This window comes from Stegostoma tigrinum, chromosome 3 (assembly GCF_030684315.1).
Source record: "Stegostoma tigrinum isolate sSteTig4 chromosome 3, sSteTig4.hap1, whole genome shotgun sequence".
Classification (NCBI taxonomy): Eukaryota; Metazoa; Chordata; class Chondrichthyes; order Orectolobiformes; family Stegostomatidae; genus Stegostoma; species Stegostoma tigrinum.
The window spans coordinates 10,010,500-10,033,120 of record NC_081356.1 but is presented as its reverse complement, the minus strand read 5'-3'; the positions used below and the strand labels follow the sequence as shown (position 1 = coordinate 10,033,120).

The following is a 22,621-nucleotide window of genomic DNA, read 5'->3' as shown; positions in this document are numbered from 1 at the left end:
GCCATGGAAAAGGTGATAATGGCACAAGAAAACACAAGCTGCTAGCTCCGTAAACCCTGGACAGTGACAAAACCCTTTTATCCTTCCTTGGTCCCCACTTTTGCTCAAATAAGCAGGGCAGCCTACATAAATTTGAAAAACAATAAAGTACGTCCAGTGTTTGTGAATTCAGGACTAAAGATCACTAAAATAGACCACAGATTCTCATGGCAATGATCTCAACAAGTCCTCTGTTCACCTGATACTGCATTCATCGTATTGTCTTGATCCATATTTCAGTCTACATTAATCTGTCATAACATCACAGATGTCAGTCTCATTTTTCTATTACTATTAAGTGCACATTTCCAGATTTTCTGAATATCCGTCCTCTTCTGTCTTCACTGTTCTTTTATGACAGGTGTTTGGAGTGGGTGGGTGACTGACCAGGAAGGAATATTTTAGAACAATGAACTCTGGAGGTGACAAATGCATTGAAGAAGGATTCAGCAGATTTAGATGCAGTAGGATTCCCAGTAGGCTGCCTCTTTGATGAATGTAAAAAGTAGCTTCAAATTGATCAGGATAATAAAAGTCTTAAACAACAGTTAGGGAGGAGGTGGAACTGGTGGCAAAGGTAATAAGTCTGAAGCAAAAGCAAGGAACAATGTCTGTAAGTCTTTTTAATCGTTAACAGAACCAAAACTGCAGCTCCTCCGAAACTGTGGAGGAACAGAGAGAGATCACAGGAAATGCTGAAGAGGTAAAGCTGGGTAATATTTGTGTTCATTTACAAGTTGCATGTATGTTGTCAAGGGGCAGCATGTGAGAGGACAAGGCAAGGACTACTGAGAGATTCTTGGGGTTTCAATCTAATGATGTTGGGACAGAAAGGAAACCAATACTGGAGTTGCTCTGATAATAAGCAGGTTGCAAAGGAATCAGACGAGGGTTGCCCCACTCAGCTTAAAAAGTAGAGAAGATGATGATTTGCTCATCTGCAGAAATTAAATGCGTTACTGTTATCTGTAGCCTTTGGTTTGGGTCTTTTTAGCAGGAGTGAAATTCACATACGAATTAAAAACATCAGGCATGGGTCTGGGAGGCAGCAACATGTTCAATAATATCAGAAAGGAAAGTTGGAGATAGCAGATATTACTGAGGACAAAAAAAACGCTGATGTTAAGTTAGAAGAGGTGGAAGATAGCAGTTCTAAAGACAGAACAACACCCCATCATCGTTCATTGTGTGCAATCCAGCGGGAGTGGACTCAAGGGAACAGATGCTGAAGCTTATGAGGAAAACAGGTTCAGAAAATTGCTGTGACAACAATAAATTAACACGTACCCAAGTGCAGTGAAAAGCTTTGTTTTGCAAGCAATACAGGCAGATCATAACAAACAAGGACAAAGGAGATCATAAAAGGTGGTTAGACACAGTGAGATACACAAGGTGATGGCTGCATAGGAAGAGCACAAAGCAAGATCAACATTAGATTTGAAATTTGAGAGGTCCATTCATCAGACTAATAACAGCAGGGAAGAAGCTGTTCTTTTTGAACCCATTGGTGCATGTATTCAAGCTGCTGTATCTTCTGCCTGACTGAAGATGTTGGAAATGGAAGAAAGAGAATTCATAACGAGATTCATATGCAGAGTTGGAAGAGGTTTGGCAGCTACAACAGTGTGAGGAAAGAAGACAAAAACTCACTCATGGCTCCATCTCCAACCTCCCTTTCCTTTCCAAAGTCTTTTGCCATTTGTCACCTCACCAATACCTGATCTTTCCGAGAGCTACTTGCTTGAATTCCACTCAATACGTGATCAAAATCATGATCAAAAAGTCAAATTACGCTGCAACTATCAATTAAGATAGGCTTGCTCTATTTGTTCTTATGGCTCGTCTGTAGCTTTTGCCAATTCATCAGGCCATCTTCCACCACCGACCAAACTGGGTGGGACAACAAATGATTTAGTCCCATTCTCATACGCCTATCACAGGCAGATAACTGCTAAGGTCTTCTCTTCTCATTCCTGCATTATCCCTGGCAAGCAAGCACATATCCTTGGGTCCTTCTCAACTCAACAATAACCATCCCTTGACATAATTCAAAAAGGATGAAAGATTCCACATGCTGAAATACTAAGTTCTCACTCACTCCTACTGTCTCCAGATTGTAAGGTTACTTCTCATCCAGCAACTAGTTGAGAATGACCTTTCTCTAATTAAATAAATATTGGGGAGACTGAAGGCCCTGTTACAAACACCACTCCCTCATAACTCATCCCATTCCGTGACCTGACAGCTGTCTGAGGCTCCATCAGATTATTCTCAAGTTTGGTGGTGCACTTAAGCCCAAAATGACTCTCAATCGTATATCCATGCTGTCAATAAGACTGTCTAATTTAACTTAGATTAATCACTCCTTTATGTCTCTGTTTTAGCCGAGCTGCTGCTGAAACTTGATCTGTGACTTGGCTTCTCACAGGCGCAAGAATCCTATCAGATGCCTTGCCAGCCTCACATCTTTTCCTGTGCATGCCCTAATTTCCACCAAATTAGCCCTCCCTATTTCCACCATCACTTATAGCCTCACAGCTCTTAAGATCTGTACTCCTCTAACTGCATCCCTGATTCTCATGCCTCCAAAAGGTGGTGAATGTGTCCTCAGCTGCCTGAGCTTCCAAGCATTTTATTCCTTTGTAAAAAAAACTCTAACTCATTTTCATTTTTTAAAAGATGCTTCAATATGTACCTCCTCTCCCGAGTTTTAGCTCACTTGCCCTAATAATGTGCGATTGGGTTTTTGGTCATCAGCTCTAATATGCAATTGTTATATTGTGATGGATAAAGTCTCTGAAGCACCTTCGAATGTTGCATATTCATAGAACACCTTCGACATGTTACTCTGATTCAGGCAAAAGCAATTAAGATCACTTAGTACATTGCCTCGGTCTCGATAATATAAAAAAGTGACTTCTATGCTAATAGAAGAGGCAGGCAGACGACTGCACAGAGACAGTTTTGTTGTAAAAATGTCAGAAACTGTGTTCCTGGAAGATTTAATATTTGGCAGTTCAGAAAGAAAACAGTAAAATTTGGCACAGCTTGATTTGATTAAGCCAAATATGATGAATGGCTTTGACAGCATTCTCCAAATGCACACAACTTGCATGATTTTCCAAATCTAGTGGCACTCCAACAGTGGTGCCCTCTTCCAAGCCAACCTGACACATTTTAAGCGCTACTCACTTAAAAGCAGATAGGACATGTTGATCATGGGTCTCACACCAGACTCACGAAGCAACTGCTCAGCTCAGACACTGATCCTGGCAAAAGACTCCCAAATACAAAAGACTTCAGGAATGTCCTTAAATATACGCACCAAATCGTGGAAAACCCTGGCTCGTGACTGACCAAAATGAGGATGCTGACTCAGAATGGCAGTGAACACAGCCAGGGACGTCATTGGAATGTGTATAGATGAACATGAGTTGTTGGAAGAAGTATTTACATCTGAAAGCAACACATCAATTGAATTCCTCCAGTGCCACCTGCCCTGCCCACGGCCAAGTCTACCAGCTTAACAGCTCTTTCAGAACCCCACAAATTGGAATGGAAGAAATTCAGCCTTAATTCTGAAGAACGGCCAAGAGAAGACTTTCAATATTTGTACCTCATCTACTTGAAGTGACCATTTGGTTGTGTTACTGAGAATTGACCAGGATAGCAGAAAAGTCAAAAGTTTCCTGAACCTTAACTTTGGCTTCAACTCAACCGAGGTAACTACAGCTATTGTAACAATGAACACAAACAGGTCAAAAATCTGATGTGTTCAGTGATATGGAAATTCGCAGACTACGAAACTGACACCTAATTGGCATTTGGATAACAAGTAACATAAAAAATTGAATAAAATTGAGAAAAAATAATAATAATAATTATTATTATTATTCTTATTATTGAATAATATATTGTGCATGCAGGAAATGTGAAAGAGTCAGAAATTGCTCGAGAAACTCAGTAGGTCTGCCAGCATCTGTGAAAAGAGAAAAACAATCCAAAATATTTTAAGTCCTGAACAGTCATACAGGACATTAACACTATTGCAAAAGTGGAGAGAGAAACAAAAAACTACGTTAGGATTCAATTTCTCTAAACCTTAAAGTCGTTTGGACTATACGTTTAAGAAATTCATAGCTTAATAAAACAAAATGTGATACTTGCAACTTGAAGACTGCTCATGACATAACATTACTCATTCTGTAGCATATAGCAAATTGCATTTGTTCATTTAAATTGAGTGGAGTCATAAATGGAATTCATTTAAGGCACAAAGTCAAGATAGTCAATTAAAACCATACTTGATCTCAAATTCATCCAGTAATTTAAAAAGTAAACCAGCAAGACTTAAAAGCTAATCCCACTTTGAAGTAGTTAGATAATGAAGCGCATAATAACAGCAAAAGCACATTTGTGGTAATAATTGGCGTACATCAGGAGGATAGCATTAAGTCAACTTTATGTCGAAATAACCAATTTGGCTTAAATAACATACACAAGAGAAAACATGTTGGGGAAGCAGATGAAATAAATCAAGTAACTATTTCTGGCAGTTAGCAGGTCAAAAGCCCCAAGTTGGAGGCATTTTGGACAACTTTGCTTAAAATGGGAATAGAAACAGTGATGGAAAGGATTATCATACTCTATTATTTTCCTCTTGATGAATTTAAAATCTCCTTTCTCAATTATATTGAGACCACTTAAATTATATTGTCAGTGATTTCTTGTTGAAATATCAATGAAAGCAATGTAGTGCTAAACATTTGAATAATAAATAGTAACAACACAATATTATTTAACTGCTATGAATTCAACAGGCATTCTGCTAAGTATTAAAAATCTTCCCTATTGGTTCTAAATTCATAAAAAGGAGGACTGTCCTGCTGGTTTTGACACCTCCAGAAAGCACAGGCAATCTTTAGCACTAAATGTGTTTCTTGACAGTTTTACAATCTGTTATTCCAAAGGCAGTGGTATTTATGGCATCATTCACTCAGGGCATTTGAGCACTTACCCTGTGGTTACTAATCAGCAAATGGATAGTTCGTGGACCAGAATTAGCGTGAAGGCTTCCTGCAACAAAGCAGCACTCATTTCCCTCCTTCTCAAAAAAAATAAATAAATGTTAGGGTAGACCCTTGACAGCGGAAACTATGTCTTCTTCCTGTTCTACTCATTTTCAGGTCCCAGACTAACTAATGAGATTTGCATCGAGATGCGCTTATTTATGGACAGACCCAATGGAAGATTTACAGCTTTCCAAAGTACTCTTCTTCCCCAATGCCTTCCTGCTGATTCAAAGGAAACCATGGCATCACCTTTATCACATCTACTTTACAATGTCTTATGTGCAGGGGATCTCAGCAGATTCCTATTGCCATTGCTGACTCCACAATTCTAGTGATATTTAAGAAGAAAAAGGAAGGAATGCCAGCATTATTTTAAGTAATACCTTTCTCAACAGCATAAGCAAGTGTGTTTGAGAGACTTGGCCCAGGTGGTCTGAAGTCTGGCATGGGATTTGATGAAAACTCTTAAATTCAAGTGCTTTTTAAAAAGAAAAAAACGTTTATATTCTTATGCTGAACTTATATTATTCTCTTAAGTCTGTGATACATATTTAAGTATTCTGTACCTAGTTACCCCAGCGTAACTTTTCACTGCACTCATTCCAGTGCAGGGGACAATAAAAACAAATTTAAAATATAAAATACTTCAACGTTTACCAGCACAAATGCCTTTCTCTGAAGGCTCCAATTATTTCTACAACCCTAGCCAGTGGGCTTCAATACATTAGGCTTTCATCTGCAATCAACAAACTTAACAGTTTATTTGAAACGAAAAATCAAATCTGGGAAGGAGCTTTGGTTTGGAAGGGAGAGGAGGGATTAAAAAAAACAGCTAATTCATGCTCCATCTGTGGGAAAAAGAACAACAATGTACTCTCTCTAAACCAGTTGAAAGATTCTCCTCCATTTTACAATCTCAGAGCTTTTGACATTACCGATCAAAAAACTAGCACAATGGTGATAAAAATCAGGCCATTACCAGGATCTGACCATTGTGAAGAGGAGGTTGCCACTGAAGCTTAAGACAGCCAACTAGGGAGGTAAACCATTGTTAAGTTTATAGATTTCTGGAGAGGAGGAGATGTACTTTGATGTTGTTTAATGCAAGTTACAGCCCGTTTGTCTGTCTGGGTGTCTAGCTGACAGTAAACACACTGTCAAGCATCTTCAATAAATCACAATCCTTTAACACATGCTCTTGCTAGCTAGTCACTACAACGGAACTCAAAAACAGGACCCAAAGCTGACATCTTGCATCCTGGCTTTGCCTTTCTAAAAAATTTCACGTTAGTTGTGTTATTTTGTTTAAACAACTTCTCATTCAAATGCTAACACAACTTGGCGACTCTAGTGTAGTATTGATTATAGTTTACTAAAATTAGATATTTTAAGCAATAAATACTTAGGCATGAAAAAAAACATTATGGCTCAAAAGCAACTGGCATTGAAGATACAAGATAATAGGAACTGCAGATGCTGGAGAATCCAAGATAACAAGGTGTGGAGCTGGATGAACACAGCAGGCCAAGCCACCTTAAGAGCAGGAAAGCTGATGTTTTGGGCCTAGACCGATGAAGGCTATGCAGAATCTTCCCTGGTTTAAGCAGAAAATAGTTACTGTAATCTTAAATAAATAAGACGACCACATTTGAAATACAGCATGTAATCATTTCTACCTTCAAAATGCCAAGTCTCTTATTTCCTGCCCCCACTGTTACTCCTTGGTGCATCATGAAAGAGTTACAAGAAGAACAAAGACCAGGGTATTGCTCTGCAAGCTAAAGTGGTAATGAGTAGAAGAACAAAAACAATTCTGGCCAGTATTCCTGTGCCCACAGCTCCAGTTAAATACCTGCATGCATCAATGTATTTTACAGAGTACAAAGTCAAAATCAAGAGACCTGGAGAAATACAGATAGACAGAATCTTTTTGATGAGGGAAGTTGGGGGGAGTGGGTGGGCTGGAGAATGTCTAGAATAGATATCAGTGAAAACTGCTAAAACCAAATCAATTACTGCTCGTTTGGGGTGGGGGGGGGGGGAAGAAAGAGACAAATATTGAGAAACACACAGTTAGGGACAGGAGGTAATGAAGTCAGCATCGTCTTAACAGACGGTATGCGAGAGATAACTGGTGGTGGTTTAACCTGAGGGTCACCACGCCTCAGACGAGGGGAGAGGTTGGACAGGGAGAGTCCTTCACGGTAACTTCAGCCAGTGTAGGAATTGACATCACTTTGCATCACTAACCAGCTGTATGGCCAACACAGCTCCACAATGATCCCCGATGCTGCAGCTTGGTAAAACTTAAGGGAAGAGTGAAAGCAGTTTTTAAAACAAAAGCCCCGAGGAAGGAAAGAAACTACCTATCAAGCAGATCATTTCATGGTATTTTCCTTGAGCATCTCCCAGTAACCGAAAACATAACTTTTACAGCAGACATGGGGTCAATTTTCACGTTGGAAATTGGCACTTACTTTGTTAAATATTGCAAGGTTCCTACAGTTCTTGAAGCACGCAAGGTACTAATAATGTTTTTCTTACAAAAGAAACTGTTCAGAAAATTTGCATTGCAAATATGAATTACCGATTCTAATTTTGTATAATTCAAGCCAGTTTCAGTGACCTACTGAAACCTCAGCAGAATCTGACACATAAGACTTGAATATTGCTCTGTACGATCGGATTACTATCTGCAGTTGGTCTTGAGGGAAATATCAGGATGGCTTAAAACATGCGAGGAAACTCAGCTGTACATGGCTTGCTTTGTTGCATACACTTTAGACATGACTAGATTAATTTAGGATATCTGGTCAGCATGGGCAAGTTGCACCGAAGGATCTGTTTCCATAGTGTATGACCCCATGACTGTGTCCAAATGGTACAACGGAAGAGGAGTACGGGTCACCCTGAAATCCAGATCAACATTTTGTCCCTCAAGTCAAACTTGTGGCTACAGGCCCCAAACAATATTTCAGGAGTACAAAACCATGCTTTCTGACAACCACATGAGATAATGAAACACAACGTAAATGTATTTCTTTCACGTGGTATTAGAAAACATAGTTTCATTGCTCGGCAAGTACTAAAATCAGACATAGCTAAAATGAGCTACAACGGCAAAAAAAAGACTTTACATCCTGCACTCATCAGGACTGAAATACACAAAATTTAACTTCACAACGTAAACAACAATTTCTATATCATAAGAGGGTGCTGGTTGATTGAACTATGGTTGATGTGGAGATGTAGAAGAAACTGTTAACTTCCTGTTAATGGATTAAATTGGGCGACTGCATTGTTTGTCTTTGGAAGCCCATCACTCAGTTTAAAAAGAATATAAACATATTTCTTTTGTTTATCAAGAACATGCCCTTTTGTGAGATTAACTATAGTTTCTTGCACATGCAATCTAATCACACTTGAGTGTGACAGACAATATTATATTGGTAAAAACCAAAAGAACTGCTGCTGCTGTAAATCAGGAACTAAAACAAAGTTGCTGGAAAAGTTCAGCAGGTCTGGCAGCATCTGTGAAGGAGAAAACAGAGTTAACGTTTCCGATCCCTAGTTAACTTGAGTTCTGAGGAAGGGTCACTGGCACAGAAATGTTAACTGTTTTCTCCTTCACAGATGCTGCCAGACCTACTGAGCTTTTCCAGCAACTTTGTTTTGTTCAAAATTAAATTGGTTTCTGATTTTGCTCTCAGTTTAGTCAAGATTATTCAGTGAATGCTATCCAACAACAAAACATAATAACAGACACCAGTCTTGCAAGCACCAGCTGGTATATCAAATTACTCCTCCTCTTGTTCAAATGTTTTAAGACACTGTTTCCTTCCAGAGTAACCTAAGGTAGTCTTTCCAATGATAAAAAGTTCATACATCCTGCAGAAAGTAATGTGTTGACGGCGCTCAAACAGCTGACTTGACAAACTCAGGATTCTGGGTTCCTCAAATAGGATATTAATATTCACTTTGTGGCTTTTATATTCAATGTCATAATTGGCTAGGTCATAGATCAAGTATCATTTTCAAAACTGGGCTCCCTTATGGCAAGGATACTCAGGTCATAGAAAAGGTACAGTTAAGAACAAAATTAATAAATGGCACTAAGGAACTAAAACATGGAAATATTAAATATTTAAAAACTGTACAGGGATTTGTAGCAAACAAGATGATTTAGATGTATTGGCAACAATGGTCTAAGTATTTTTCTATTCACTTCTTGGATGTGGACACTGCTGGCTGGCAAGCATTTATTACCCAACACTGGTTGCCCTTGAGAAGTTGGTAGTGAGCTGTCTCCTTGAATAGAGTGCACATGGACCACAGCCAAAGTTAGAACCAAAAGAAAGAATGAAGGGAACAATAAAAAAATCACAAGGATTTGTCTCCTCTTCCCCTGTTGGAGGATGGGGAGATCATTAGTTGTTTTAAGAACATAGGAATAGGCGGAGGCCATTCAGCCCCTTGAGCTTCTTCCACCATTCAGTGAGATCATGGCTGATCTGTGGACTAACTCCATATACCTGATTTTGGTCTATATCCCTTAATAATTTTTTGTTAAGCAAATATATCTATCTCAGATTAAAATTAACAACTGATCTAGCATGAACTGCCGTTTGTGGAAGGGAGTTCCAAACTACCAGCTTTCGTGTGTACCAGTGCTTGCTAACATCTCTACTGAATGGTCTGGCCATACTATGGCTCTAGTCCTACAACCAGCAACTGGTTGAATAGTTTACCTTCATCTACCCTTGCTTTTCCTTTAATATCTTGAAGATTTTGATCAGATCACCCTGTAACTTTCTAAGTTCTGGAGAAAACAGGCCTAGCATATATAATCTCTCCTCCTAATTTAATCCCTGAAACCCAGATATCATTCTCATAAACCTACATTGTACTCCAATGATGGTACACCTTTCCTAAGGTAGAGTGCTCAGATTTGCTCACAGTACTCCAAGTGGGATTTAACATGGAGTGATTTAGGCAAAGATTATATACTTTAATCACTACTGAAGTACACACTTGGGAAAGGATTACAGGAGTGATCTCTGGGGATAGTTCCAGTTCAAAGTCTGCAATGGCAGGATAGTTAACTTTTATGGATAGAACTTCCAACATCAATGGGGCGTGCAACAGTTATTACCCCCATTGCAACTAAAATCTACGGAGGAGAAAACTAAAAAGGTGCAAGTTCAATCATATGAACATCTCATTGAATGTTTAGAGATTGATTTTCAAAGATATTAGTTCAATAAATTCAGCTAAAACAATAGATGCACTTTGTAGTTCATAGGGAAACAGGCCCTTCGGCCCAACAAGTCAACACTGACCCTCACGGCATCCTACCCAGAACCATCCCCCATAACCTAATCTTCACATTGCTGAACACTACGGGCAAGTTAGCACGGCCAATCCACCTAAACTGCACATCTTTGGATAGTGGGAGGAAACCCACACAGACATGGGGAGAATGTGCACACTGACAGTGACCCAAGGGTGGAATTGAACCTGGTCCCTGGTTCTGTGAGGCAGCAGTGCTAACCACTGAGCCACAGTGCCATCCAAGCCGTCTTAGTACTTGCAAACTGACACAAACCTGCCAACTGTTATCAATGACAAACCAGTGTAATAATTACATATCGGTGTGTGAAACATCCAAAAGTTGACATTCGAAATATAACGTATGTTTCTTCCACAACCTTTAAAATTGGAGAAACAAAAGCTGAAATTACTGGGTTGAGTAATCTTTCAGCACAGTTCTGAAGAGAGGTCACGTGACCTGAAACATGAACTCTGATTTCTCACCGTGGATGCTGCCTGACCTCCTGAGCTCTTCCAGCAATTTCTGTTTTTGTTTCTGCAGTTCTTTTGGTTTCTCTTTATAGCTGCAGAATCTTGTAATTGCTAACAGAGGACTCATCCGCTTTTAGGCAAGGGTTAAAGCTTCTAGAGCCACATAGTTGACAGAAGTCACATTGAGAAATTATGGTAGAACTTCTCCAAATGAAACCACAATGTTTGTGCAGGAATCATTCTCCCTCGCTCAGAGAAGAGGAGGTTGCAACAGATGCAGCGCATTTTGATAAAGACTGCTGCTTACCACATGGAACTTGCTGTTTCAATATAAATTGGACCGAAAACTATTTTGCATTTGCAATCTGACAAATGAAGCAATGAAAATAACCTGCATGAAATTGCAACATGTAGACATTTGTGTTGTATTTTTTCACCCATCTGAAATCAAACTGTGCAAACATCCCGACTATAAGCTTTCTCCTTCTTAATTGCATGAAGCTTCAAGGGCTAAAACGTCCTTCACAGTAAATACATACATCATTTGAAATGGTTAATTCAATGAAAATATTTTCTGATAAATTTTGTAATGAAACATTAAAACATTTCTCAAAAAGAAAGAGAACTTGATTTGCATTATCCGAATAAGATGAATGATATCTGAAAGGATGGGAAGGCAATAAAGCCATCAAAAAAAGTGTCGGGTCTCCAGAGCCTAAGGGGCTGGGATTTTGAAGGAAGGAAGAGAGAAAAGAAACGAGGAAAAAAGCAGACACTTTGGTTTTCACACAGAGTGCACTATTATTCTACTTGGACCATAAAGCTATAAATCTGCAGCAACTTCTACCAATAAACCTGTCACTGCACAGTGTGAAGGTTCTCTTGCTTCACTTTTTTGTGCATCCATGACATAAGAAATCCCGATTTTGTAACTGAAATCATTCTTGAATTTCATCAGAGTGTTAAGAGTGAATGGAGTTTGACTGACCAAACTCGGAACAGATATCTCAGGCCACACTTTTTTTTTTAAAAAGCCACCCCCACCTTAGTACATCGATTGCTCATGTCAGCAGGAACATAAACAGGAAATAATCAGAACCCTGCAATTATCAATTTCCTGAAACAAACAAAAGGAAAACAAAAGGACACAATAAACATGGCAGTCTTTGGTGGCCATGTGAGCTTCTTGCCAACAAAAGGCACATTAATTGCTAACTGAATCATAAAAGCTTGCACCTGCAAGGCACTGTCTGATGTCACTAAAAAAGGATGGCTGAAGCTTGTATTCTTTAAAAAAAAGTTATTTTCTGAAGAAGCCTCGCAAGCTGCAGTGATGGTTTCAAATAAGTCCTAAAAATCTGTCTTTCAAAAGAATTATTGCGACTCAAGCCAGCACTGCTTTCAGTACGTTAAGTAATTGACAAGGAATCCTTCTCCATGTATGGTTCTGATATCAAAAGCATATTCACCATTACATACCACAAAAACAAGGCATAGAAAGGATTTTAAAAAAACCTTCAGATTTACACGACAGAGTCAAGTCTACAGAATAAGATATCTCGTTAATCAATGCAGAGTCATGCCAAATTGTCTCTCACTCTGGTCACACAACACGGTTTCTGCCATATATTTTGGCTTGAGTGTTCAACAACAAACCTTTACTTTTCCCTATAGATTTTAAACTAAACACTATGTTAACAAGGTAATTTGTTTCCGTGAATTTTTACATACAGAAGCAGAAATTACGGAATCAATTTAACCATAAACAAGCACAGACCTGAATCTTGTTTCATTATGCATGTCTTCAGAGGTCTACATTTGGTACAGCATAAAAATTTTGGGATGGACATTCAAGTTCTCAATTTTTTTTAGAAAACAAAAAGAGAAAGAGAGAGTAAAGCAGTTCAGCCGCATAAATCTTGAACTGAGAAACTTAAACCATTGCTTTTTTACACAATATACTTGACAGCCTATGGAAAATTTCTGCTTAGGACTTTCAGGATGCATAATGCTTTATTAATTATGCTGTTACATTTGTTAGCCAACAGGCTACATGATTTTGAGTTGTTCACTGCCCAGGTTTTATGGGAAAAAGCGAAGTGTTTTGCTAAAAGTGAAGAACCGATTTTGAAACATTTGTAATGCCATTTTCCTTCTCTTTCTTTTGATACGACTATGGAGCTGACTGGAAAGAGAATCAGTTAAGAAACCAAAGTGTATCAAAAAGTCATCATAAGTAGAAAGTGAAATTAAAGTGTAGTAAATGGCTCTATTATTTACTATGTCAAATTAATGTGCGTGGTTTCATATCAGCTGGTATACAAATTACTTCCAGTTCATGTGGTTTGTAAATCAGATGTTAAATCACGGCCAAGCACTGACAATTTCCCAATTACTCTAAAGTAATCACTTGCTCACTAGTGAAATGGGACCGTGAGCAGCGATCTGGCCAAAGGGAAATTGATTTACTAATACTGATTGCAAGATCATGGAGCATCACAGAAGAGAGAGGCATTTATACAGAACCAAAACAAACTTAATGTGCAAATGTGTGCATGAGAGACCCAAAATACGGAATCTAAACAGTTTGTGCTTTAATCAAAACAGCAGAGTTCTAGGTTTTGAAAGGCTGATTCATTCAAACACATCCTAGGTTGAGAGGTGTTGCTTAACCTGGGATTTCTGAACCTCACAGCTTCACAATATTGCACCTTTTATTCCCCGGAAGCAAATGGAATATCAGCATTTTCCCTTACCACGTGAAGACCACCATTCAGCCCACCAAATCTGGCCTAGCTCTTTCAAAGACCAAAAACCAATCTAATTACCTAATCTCAATCCCTGCACCCCTCCAACTTTCTCCATTTCCTGCTGTTTTTCTCCTTTGAAAATTCAAAGTTGGCTTTGAAAGCTATGATTCAATCTGCATTAACCACTTAATGTGGCAGAACATTCCAAATCCTGATGAGTTGAGGCTTCAAAAGTACCTTCCTCACGTTATTTGCCAATCTTGAATCTCCATGCTCTAGTGGTTCGCTATCCACCACAAGATCTAATTTCTCTCATCACTGTTGAAATCCTCCATTATTTTAAACACCTCAATCAAGTGTCTATTCGAGCTGTCTGTTGTTGAAACTTGACTTTCTGTAGTAAGCTTACTATACCGCCCAAAAATTGCGTTTTTTACACCATTCAGTATATTTTTGCTCTTATTCAAATATTACCAGAAAGCACATAATCTTTGCACTGGGAGCACAGCTTTTGAATTACAATCCAATTGCCTTAGGGCAGTGTTTCACATCTAACTTTGAAATTGCTAGCTTGTTACTAGAGTAGTATATAGTAGACCTCTGCGCTCACTTCTGAGTGATGTTAACTGTATTAATGTGTTTCCTTCTCAAGTTAGGAAATAATCATTTGTAACCTGCCTTGCAACCTCAACATTTCCAATTTTACAGGAATTGTTAACTTGAACTATCCAGACAGACAGTCATTTGGAAATACATTCATTCCTTAAAAACAGATATCAAACTCTACAAAATTACTATTAAACAAAAACAACAAAAAAATTATAATGCAGAACTGTATCACTTAATGAGGAAGAAAAAGTACAAATCAGAGTGAGTAGATTTGCTCTCAAAAATAACTTGCAAGCTATAAAAGCAAACAAAGTTCAATATAAAACATAATTACTTGTTTTCTTTTATAAACATCACAATTGTTATCTGTATTTGCTTAATTTACAAAATTAAGCACTTGGTAAACATAGGACGGGAGTAAATCTGTGCAAACGATCAGCAGTTGCTTGCTTCAAGTTACGGCATCAATATTCTTCACAAGAAACAGAAGAAAATACCTTTGATTTTTGTTTTTGTTAATTGCCTACAAAATAGTTAAGAATCAGAAGTGTTGCAGACATCCCAATGTTGGACAGCTAACCACAGCCCTAAAATGGTGCATTCCTGTCTGAGTAGCTGCTGTAATTAAACGTCTTGCAAATTGTTCAGTTTCCATGTGGTTGGGAAGTTAAAATTTGGAATATACTACTTTACTCTTTGTAACTGAAATGGTAAGGCTGCTTCAAATATCAAATTTTCATCTTTTATGCTGTTCACCAAGTTGAAATTTTAGCACAGAGAAGTTATTCAATTACTCAGTATGATATTTTCAACTCTCAAGTTGACTTTATTAGAAGAAACATTGGCAACACAATTCTTTTGTTAAAAAGGAGGACTCAATCTTTTCAAAAGCTCGGGGTGGGATCGAGGAGGGGGTGGTGTAGAGCAGGAGCTGTTTCTGCTTTTCTGTTAATAGCTACCATGTTGGAAAAGGCCAATAAAGCTGAAGATTAGCTGAAACCACAGATTCTTTTTCTTCCTTTATATCCTATTTTCTGTCTTAATCCATTTTCTACCTTCTCCCTCCAATAGGGCAGCAGTGTGACTCTTAAATGAAAAGATATACTGGTACATGCAAGAGGCAACTAACTTTATTTTAGTGGAGGGGAAAATGATCAGGGAAAGGACGAGCCAAGTTCAAGCTGAAGCAGTGACAAGAACTGATAAGCCCATGATAGTAATTGCTTACTTCAGATTCAGCTGCAATGGCAACAGTAACTGGCTTGAGTCAGAGAGTGGGGATTTCTAGGAGAAACAGACACCACTAAAAGATTAAGTACCCCAAGTGCCACGAAAGCAAGGATTGTCCACCTTTTCAGCAAATTTAATTGTGCACACTGACTAACACCGAGCAACACTGCACCCACAGGGTTTTTAAACAAAGGAATACTTGATGACTTAGTCATCTCAACTTCGCCTGAGGTGGAACAGAGGAAAGTCATGTTTGGAACAACACTAATGTTGATCGCTCCCAGTGAAAAAAGAAATTTAAAATGGCCACATTTATGCTACATTTAAAACATATTTGTGGTTGCATCTGTGTTTTGGGTATCAAAAATCTCTCAATAAACGCTCTTCTTTAAGATTGCATTTAAAAGCCAGGAGTGGCTATTGTAAAAATATTTCCAAATCATCTGTGGCTCATTTCATACAGTTTTCAACTGCCCAAAGCTAGATAAACATCTATGACTACTGTCTGATCAGTCAAAATGATTAATTTCACAAGATGCGAGCACTGCATTACTATAGATCAATTCCAACTGGCCAGATTGCCACGAGAAAGGCAGACGCATCTATTGGAATTGAAATCTTTGGAAGTAAAAGTGGCATGGTGCCACTCTGGTGCTTAAATCTGGGTGGGCATGTAACTCTGAAATCTATCATTGGGGCCTTAAATAATTACTAACTTGGCAATACTCCTCTCTAACTTTCCATACATTCTTGGAAAGAATATACAAAAGGCTAGCCTCCCAACAGACAAATTAGACAGGTCCATTCTTCTCACATTGTTCAGTGCTTGGTCTCCATCACATACAGTGCTGATCTGAACTTTCCATTAATGTTCTTTCCAATGTCATCAATACATTTTGATAAAATTAGTTACTCCAATTTCTTTTTTTCTCCAACTTGTCCTCCCAGGATCTCAAAATGGGGAACTCAATCATCTCGCTACTTTTCAGGTATTGGTTTGGTTCAGTTGGCTGAACGGCTGGTTTGCAATGCAGTGTGACGTCAATGGCGTAGGTTCAATTCTCACACCAGCTGAGATTACCATGAAATGTTCTCCTTCTCAGCATCTTCCTTTGTCCGAGATTGGTGACCCTCCAGTTAAGCCATCATCATTTCTCTCTCTCTCTCTCTAAACAGAAAATGGTAAGACTATGGTGATTTTACCTTTCACGTTCCTTCTGTCGTCTTCGTGTCTTCAAAACTAAACCTTAGAATTAAATCACAAATGTTAGTTCTCTTTGATCTTTTTGTCTTTCTAGCCTTGGTCGTACCAGCTCTAAAGGGTCTTGGTCCCTCACCAAAGAAAAACTGTATAATTAATCTTGGGATGCTTGCTAGGAAAATAATGTCAAGGCTTCCACTTCAAGTTTTGTGTTTTATCTTTATTCTGTACAAGTGTAGTGCATAAGCAGATTTAGCCTAGAGTAGGTTTAAGGTTTTTATCAATAGAACAGACTGTATACAAGATACAAAACAAAACTGTGGTTAATATCCAACTTATTGATGTAACAAAAATTATGCCGATTAAGCAAACAGATGTTGAAATAAAAATTTCACTTGATTGGTGTCAAAAAGCCACAATCTGTATTTTTAAAAAGGACAGATTCCAAACAGGTAAATGTCTAGCTATTTTTCAGAACACGCTATTGACATCACAAGTTAATTTGCCAAGAACAGACTGTTCATAAGCAAATGGTCCAAAGCACAGGCCTAACATTCCTGTTTCTGAATTGGGATGAAAATCAAGTTTGGTGCTAGCACAAAATATGAACACACAGCACTGCTTACAGAGGTCCAAATCACGTGCTTGAACAGATCTCAGTGCTCCTTTCAAAAACTGGTATGTAATGTTTGGCGAGAGGATGGATCTGAATTTTTTTTTCCTTAAAAAGTGCACTTTATTTCTCCATCTGGGAGGTGAAACCTAAACTAGGAAATGGTGGCGAAACAAAATTTAAAACATGACGTAAAGCCTAACTTTGCAAAAAAGGAGCAAATGTGTAGTAGAAGCACACTGTTAGAGGTACCATTGTTTTTCACATCTTTGAACTACAAACTCCAGCATTAACCCATTAAAAAAGTAACCAAGGAAGCTCTGATTCAGCATCAAGTAATTACTTATGCATAAAATATATCTTCAATTTGAGAACAACTTATAGCAGTTTAACTTAAAAATGCAGTTCTCTTCAAAGGTATGTCTGTCCAATCATGCAAGGTGCAGCAAGAATTCAAATGCTTGTGAAAATGCTGACACATTCATTCCATCTTTGAACATCATTGCCTTAAACATGTACAAAGGCACACTGTGAAATTAATAAACCAAATAAATTTGATAAAAATCACCATTAAACAATTGGATCAGGTTTCTGCAATTCTTAAAAGAATCTGTTTGTAGTTTCCTGTTGCATACAACATTGATCTTAGGAAGTTTGCAGCAGTGTTCAATTATGTCACCAGGGAAAGAGTCAGACTGTGATCAAACGAAAATCAATCATGATCTTGTGCAGTAACATGTGTACCTCACTTAATTCAAAACTATCCACCCCTTCACCCCCAAAAATACACATGTACACACGGTCACAATGGTCAAAAAATTACAGAGCAACTAGCCAGGCATGAGAAGTAAATGAGTTGGCAGAAATAGGAAGGCAAATGAAGGTTTGGTTTTAGAATTCAGATTAGAACAGACACGATATCAATGTGAAGGGCTGAGATAAACAGATACACAAAGAGGTACGTAAAATTTAAAAAAATAAAATTGGCATGGCAATGAAAGTTAAGAAAGTTATGGTGAATTCTATAATATTAACTACAGGGTACAAACTTTAAGTGAAGCGGGTGATAAGACTTTTAAGAAAGGCCCTTGCAGTAAAGCAAGGTAAACTGGCTGGTGTAAAAAAAAACTCTTTTAGTTAGCTTGGATTAACGTTCACGAGCCTGACAGGCACTGGTAATTTTTTTTAGGACAAATTTATTCATTGATGTTCTTGTTCTTGTTGTGCTAATGGAGGATACGCAGTAAGGCGACAATGATTTGGCCTGTTACATAAAGTTGCCTTCTTATTATGAAGAAAAGACAGCGGAGTTCTGCTAAGTCGACTAAAGTAAACTATTATCAATACTCATACCAGCTTGGAGATTGTGGCCAGAAGCAATGATGTGAATGCACTGGTGTTGGACTAGGGTGGACAAGGTCAGAAATCACAACACCAGGTTATAGTCCAATAGGTTTATTTGAAAACACAAGCTTTCTGAGCCTCTGTCCTTCTTCAGGTGTTAGTGAGAGAAGTAGTATCAGGCTCAATTTATAAGTGAGTGATCAAAGGGTCACTTCACTGATGAGGATGTATTAAACAAAGATGTTATGAAATCTTTAATCAGTTAGAAGGTTTTAACTGATAAAATGTACAGGCAAATCCCCAAATTCCTTTCAAGTTACGGTCCTGAGAAAACTAAAGGTTTTACCAGCGTAAAGAGGAGGTGATGTTTTAGGTTAGACAATGCATGTTAGGCGTGAGACCTTGCTTAGAATCTGTTTGTCTTTTAGGAAGTAAAACAGAAGTTGTGGAAAAGGACAGCAGGTCTGGCAGCATCTGCGAAGAAGAAAAAAAAATCGGAGTTAACATTTCAGGTCCGATGACCTTCCTTAACTTCTGCTTCTGTTCCCAATTTACAGCATCCACAGTTCTTTTGGTTTCTGTTGGTACTTTAGTTTGGAATCAGGCTGGTTTTATTTCTAAAGTAAGAATTTAGAAAATACAATATTGACTGACTGTCGATAAATTGTGTGCATTTTGAGCACAATAAAACATATCTCCAGGGGCAAGGGGATGTTTAGTGCAGAGCTCAAAGAAAACATCATTGAGAATCTGAGTAATCTGTGGAGAACATTACAATGACGATTTCCACTCTGGAGCTGCGTGAATATCATGAAAGTGACCAAACTGCCTCTCACACTAAATAATTCTCATTCATAGTTAACGTGAAAATGAGAAACACTAAGTCAAATTACCTCTCAAAACAAACTATGAGGACAATAAAAAGAGTGGGAAGTACAAGTGGGTAGGAAGTAGCAGCAGAAATATGAAATGATGAGAAATAGATTTGAAAAATCTAGTTTTTAAACATGGAGACAATTACCAACATCTGACAGATGTGAAAATAAACCTTTCAGGGTCAGATCGTTAGCTTAACAGATCGCTGTTGAGTCCAGTTCAACCTCATGGAATTAGGTGCAACTTTTCATGGAGTTTCTAACAGCAACATCAAAGCTGGAAAGGTGATGTTTTCAGCAAATCAACTGATTTCACCAAATGCTAACTCTGGCTGGGGGGAGGGTGATGGTGTTGCAGAGCGAGTGGATGCAGCATTGCTTCAGACAATGCATTATGTTCTCGGTCCCTAGTAAAGGTGTAAGGATGATGAACGCTGCTATTTTGTCATGAAAGCACACCCAGAACAAAAAAAGTCCACCTGAAGATCGAAAGCAAATGCAGAATGTTACAGGAATCCTAATCAACAACGCAGTGTCCGAAGCCATGGGTGTAGGGGTGAAATTCATTATCAGGTTTTATTTTTCTGGATGACTAAGAAGAAGCCTTAGCAACTCTGCTGACACCATCATAAGAAATTGCTACTTTCTGAAAATGCAGAGTGACAGCAGAAACAAGTTGAGCTTGGGATGGTTTCTAAGTTGACTAATCTGTTAATTTCTGTCACGCAAAGACAACACAAATCACTTGTGAGTCACTAAGAAAGAAAATGGGTGACTTGTGAAATTTCCCACTGATAACACTGTGCGAGTTAATCACCCATCTCTCAATCTCCGGCTGTGTACATAGCCCAAAAGCACAATGCAAATCTGAATTTGCAGACACAGTCAATGCACTCTGAAAGAGCAAACTTGGCCAGGAGTAGAAAACGTATTTTCTTATAGCACTAAGTCATCACATCCTGATTGATCACAACTGGGATAGAGTCGATAGCCAGAGACTTTTCCCCAGGGCAGGATTGACTGCCACGAGGGGTCATTGTTTTAAGGTGTTAGGAGGAAGGTATAGAGGAGACGTCAGAGGGACGTTCTTCACCCAGAGTTGTGAGCGCATGGAATAGTTTACCAGTGGTAGTCGTGGAAGCAGAGTCATTAGTGACATTTAAGCGACTGCTGGACATGCACATTGAGGGGAATGTAGGTTAGGTTATTTTCTTTTTGGATTAGGATTATTCCACGGCACAACATCGCGGGCCGAAGGGCCTGTACTGTGCTGTACTTTTCTATGTTCTATGTTCTAACTTTTATATGTTGTTACTAGGTGCTCAACGTTAAAACGAAATACCACATGTTTGCAGCATCCACCATTCCTTTGGAAATAAAAGTCTGCATTACCTTCAGAAGCTGCACTTCTAAGTCTGCATCTGAAATGGTTTTAGCACATTTTGTATCATATTGCTATATAGTGAATCACTATATATCATTAAGCAATTAACCATAAATGTTCCTTTATTTGGTGTAAATTGAACCGCAAAGCTTTTGGGTCAATGATGGAGAACAGGAGTAATTTTGTTTCCTCATATTGCTTTCTCTTTGATTTTTTTTAGGCTCGCCGTACCTCACTTCCAACTGTGGGTAAGAAAGAGACTCACCCTCCAGGTTATATCCATGTCAGTAATGTGGAAAAGTACATCTGTCCTTCGATCTAAAGAGAAACTTGGTGGATCCCCAGTGCTCAGCCAAAAGCCTACACTCACTTTGATGGGAAAAGCAATGAACCTGATAAATGCTCTCTGTTGATGTGAATGTGCAGTACCTCGAAAGGTTTTCGCATAAATTCTTAAAAAGGGGTTAACTTGACAGCAGCCAACATAAAGCTGCACAGCCTTGCAGCTTCCAAGCAACAGTTGGCTCTACATAGCCATGAAGCATTGTAACACCTATCAGATATTGACCTTGACACACCAATGATGTAGGCCTGGAAAAGCAGGCACATATCACCACTTTCGTGCATAAGAATTGGCAAAGGCTCACTGTTGCATCGAACAATGAAACTCTGAATATAAAGCATCCAGCATTTCAGTGTATCATTGCAGAAAATAATCTGTAAATTTTGCATTTGCATAAATATTCAAAGATTTTGAACACAAGTAGGCTTGAGCTTTCTTACCGGTGTACATTTATATTTAGCAAGATTTTAGAAGCCAACACTAGAGTATTATATGACCTTAAGTTAGACATTCTTCTGTTTTTTCCTAACGCTGAAAAACTTTCAAGATTATTAATACTCGCCAATTATTCAATAAAATTTCATATACACATCTGATCATCTAGCATTGCTAAGCAGATTACTTTTCACAAGCATATACCTCCTTTTGTTGGGAGGAACCCTGCAGCCCAACGGTATCAATGTGGACTTCACCAGCTTCAAAATCTCCCCTTCCCCCACCGCATCCCAAAACCAGCCGAGTTCGTCCCCTCCCCCCACTGCACCACACAACCAGCCCAGCTCTTCTCCTCCCCCCACTGCATCCCAAAACCAGCCCAGCCTGTCTCTGCCTCCCTAACCTGTTCTTCCTCTCACCCTTCCCTTCTTCCCACCCCAAGCCGCACCCCCATCTACCTACTAACCTCATCCCACCTCCTTGACCTGTCCGTCTTCCCTGGACTGACCTATCCCCTCCCTACCTCCCCACCTATACGCTCTCCACCTATCTTCTTTTCTCTCCATCTTCGGTCCGCCTCCCCCTCTCTCCCTATTTATTCCAGTTCCCTCTCCCCGTCCCCCTCTCTGATGAAGTGTCTAGGCCCAAAACGTCAGCTTTTGTGCTCCTGAGCCTGCTGTGTTCATCCAGCCTCACATTTTATTACCTCCTTTTGTTGCTACAGCAGACATGAAAATATCAACATGTGCAATTTGGGTTACTTTAGCAATACCTTCAATCACTGGTCCAAAAAGTAAACATTTCCACTCCATTTCATGGATGTGAGTTTGCTCGCTGAGCTGGAAGGTTAGTTTTCAGACGTTTCATCACTTTTTTTTATTTGAAAAAATATACTTCATTCGTAAGATGTACAAAAAATAAAAC

The 22,621-nt window shown here is 38.8% G+C and overlaps 1 protein-coding gene across 3 annotated transcripts in view; it reads right to left on the bottom strand.

Moving 5' to 3' along the window:
• The window catches only part of mllt3 (MLLT3 super elongation complex subunit), a 149,014-nt gene that overhangs the window by 44,923 nt on the left and 81,470 nt on the right, over nt 1-22,621 (bottom strand). For 2 of the 3 annotated variants that reach the window (XM_048526875.2, XM_048526874.2), the window contains exon 6: nt 5,057-5,143. The exons of the other annotated variant lie outside the window; for it this stretch is intronic. In XM_048526875.2, coding sequence (XP_048382832.1) covers nt 5,057-5,143 — 87 coding nt within the window. The remainder of the gene's footprint in view (nt 1-5,056; nt 5,144-22,621) is intronic. 3 annotated transcript variants of the gene reach the window in all.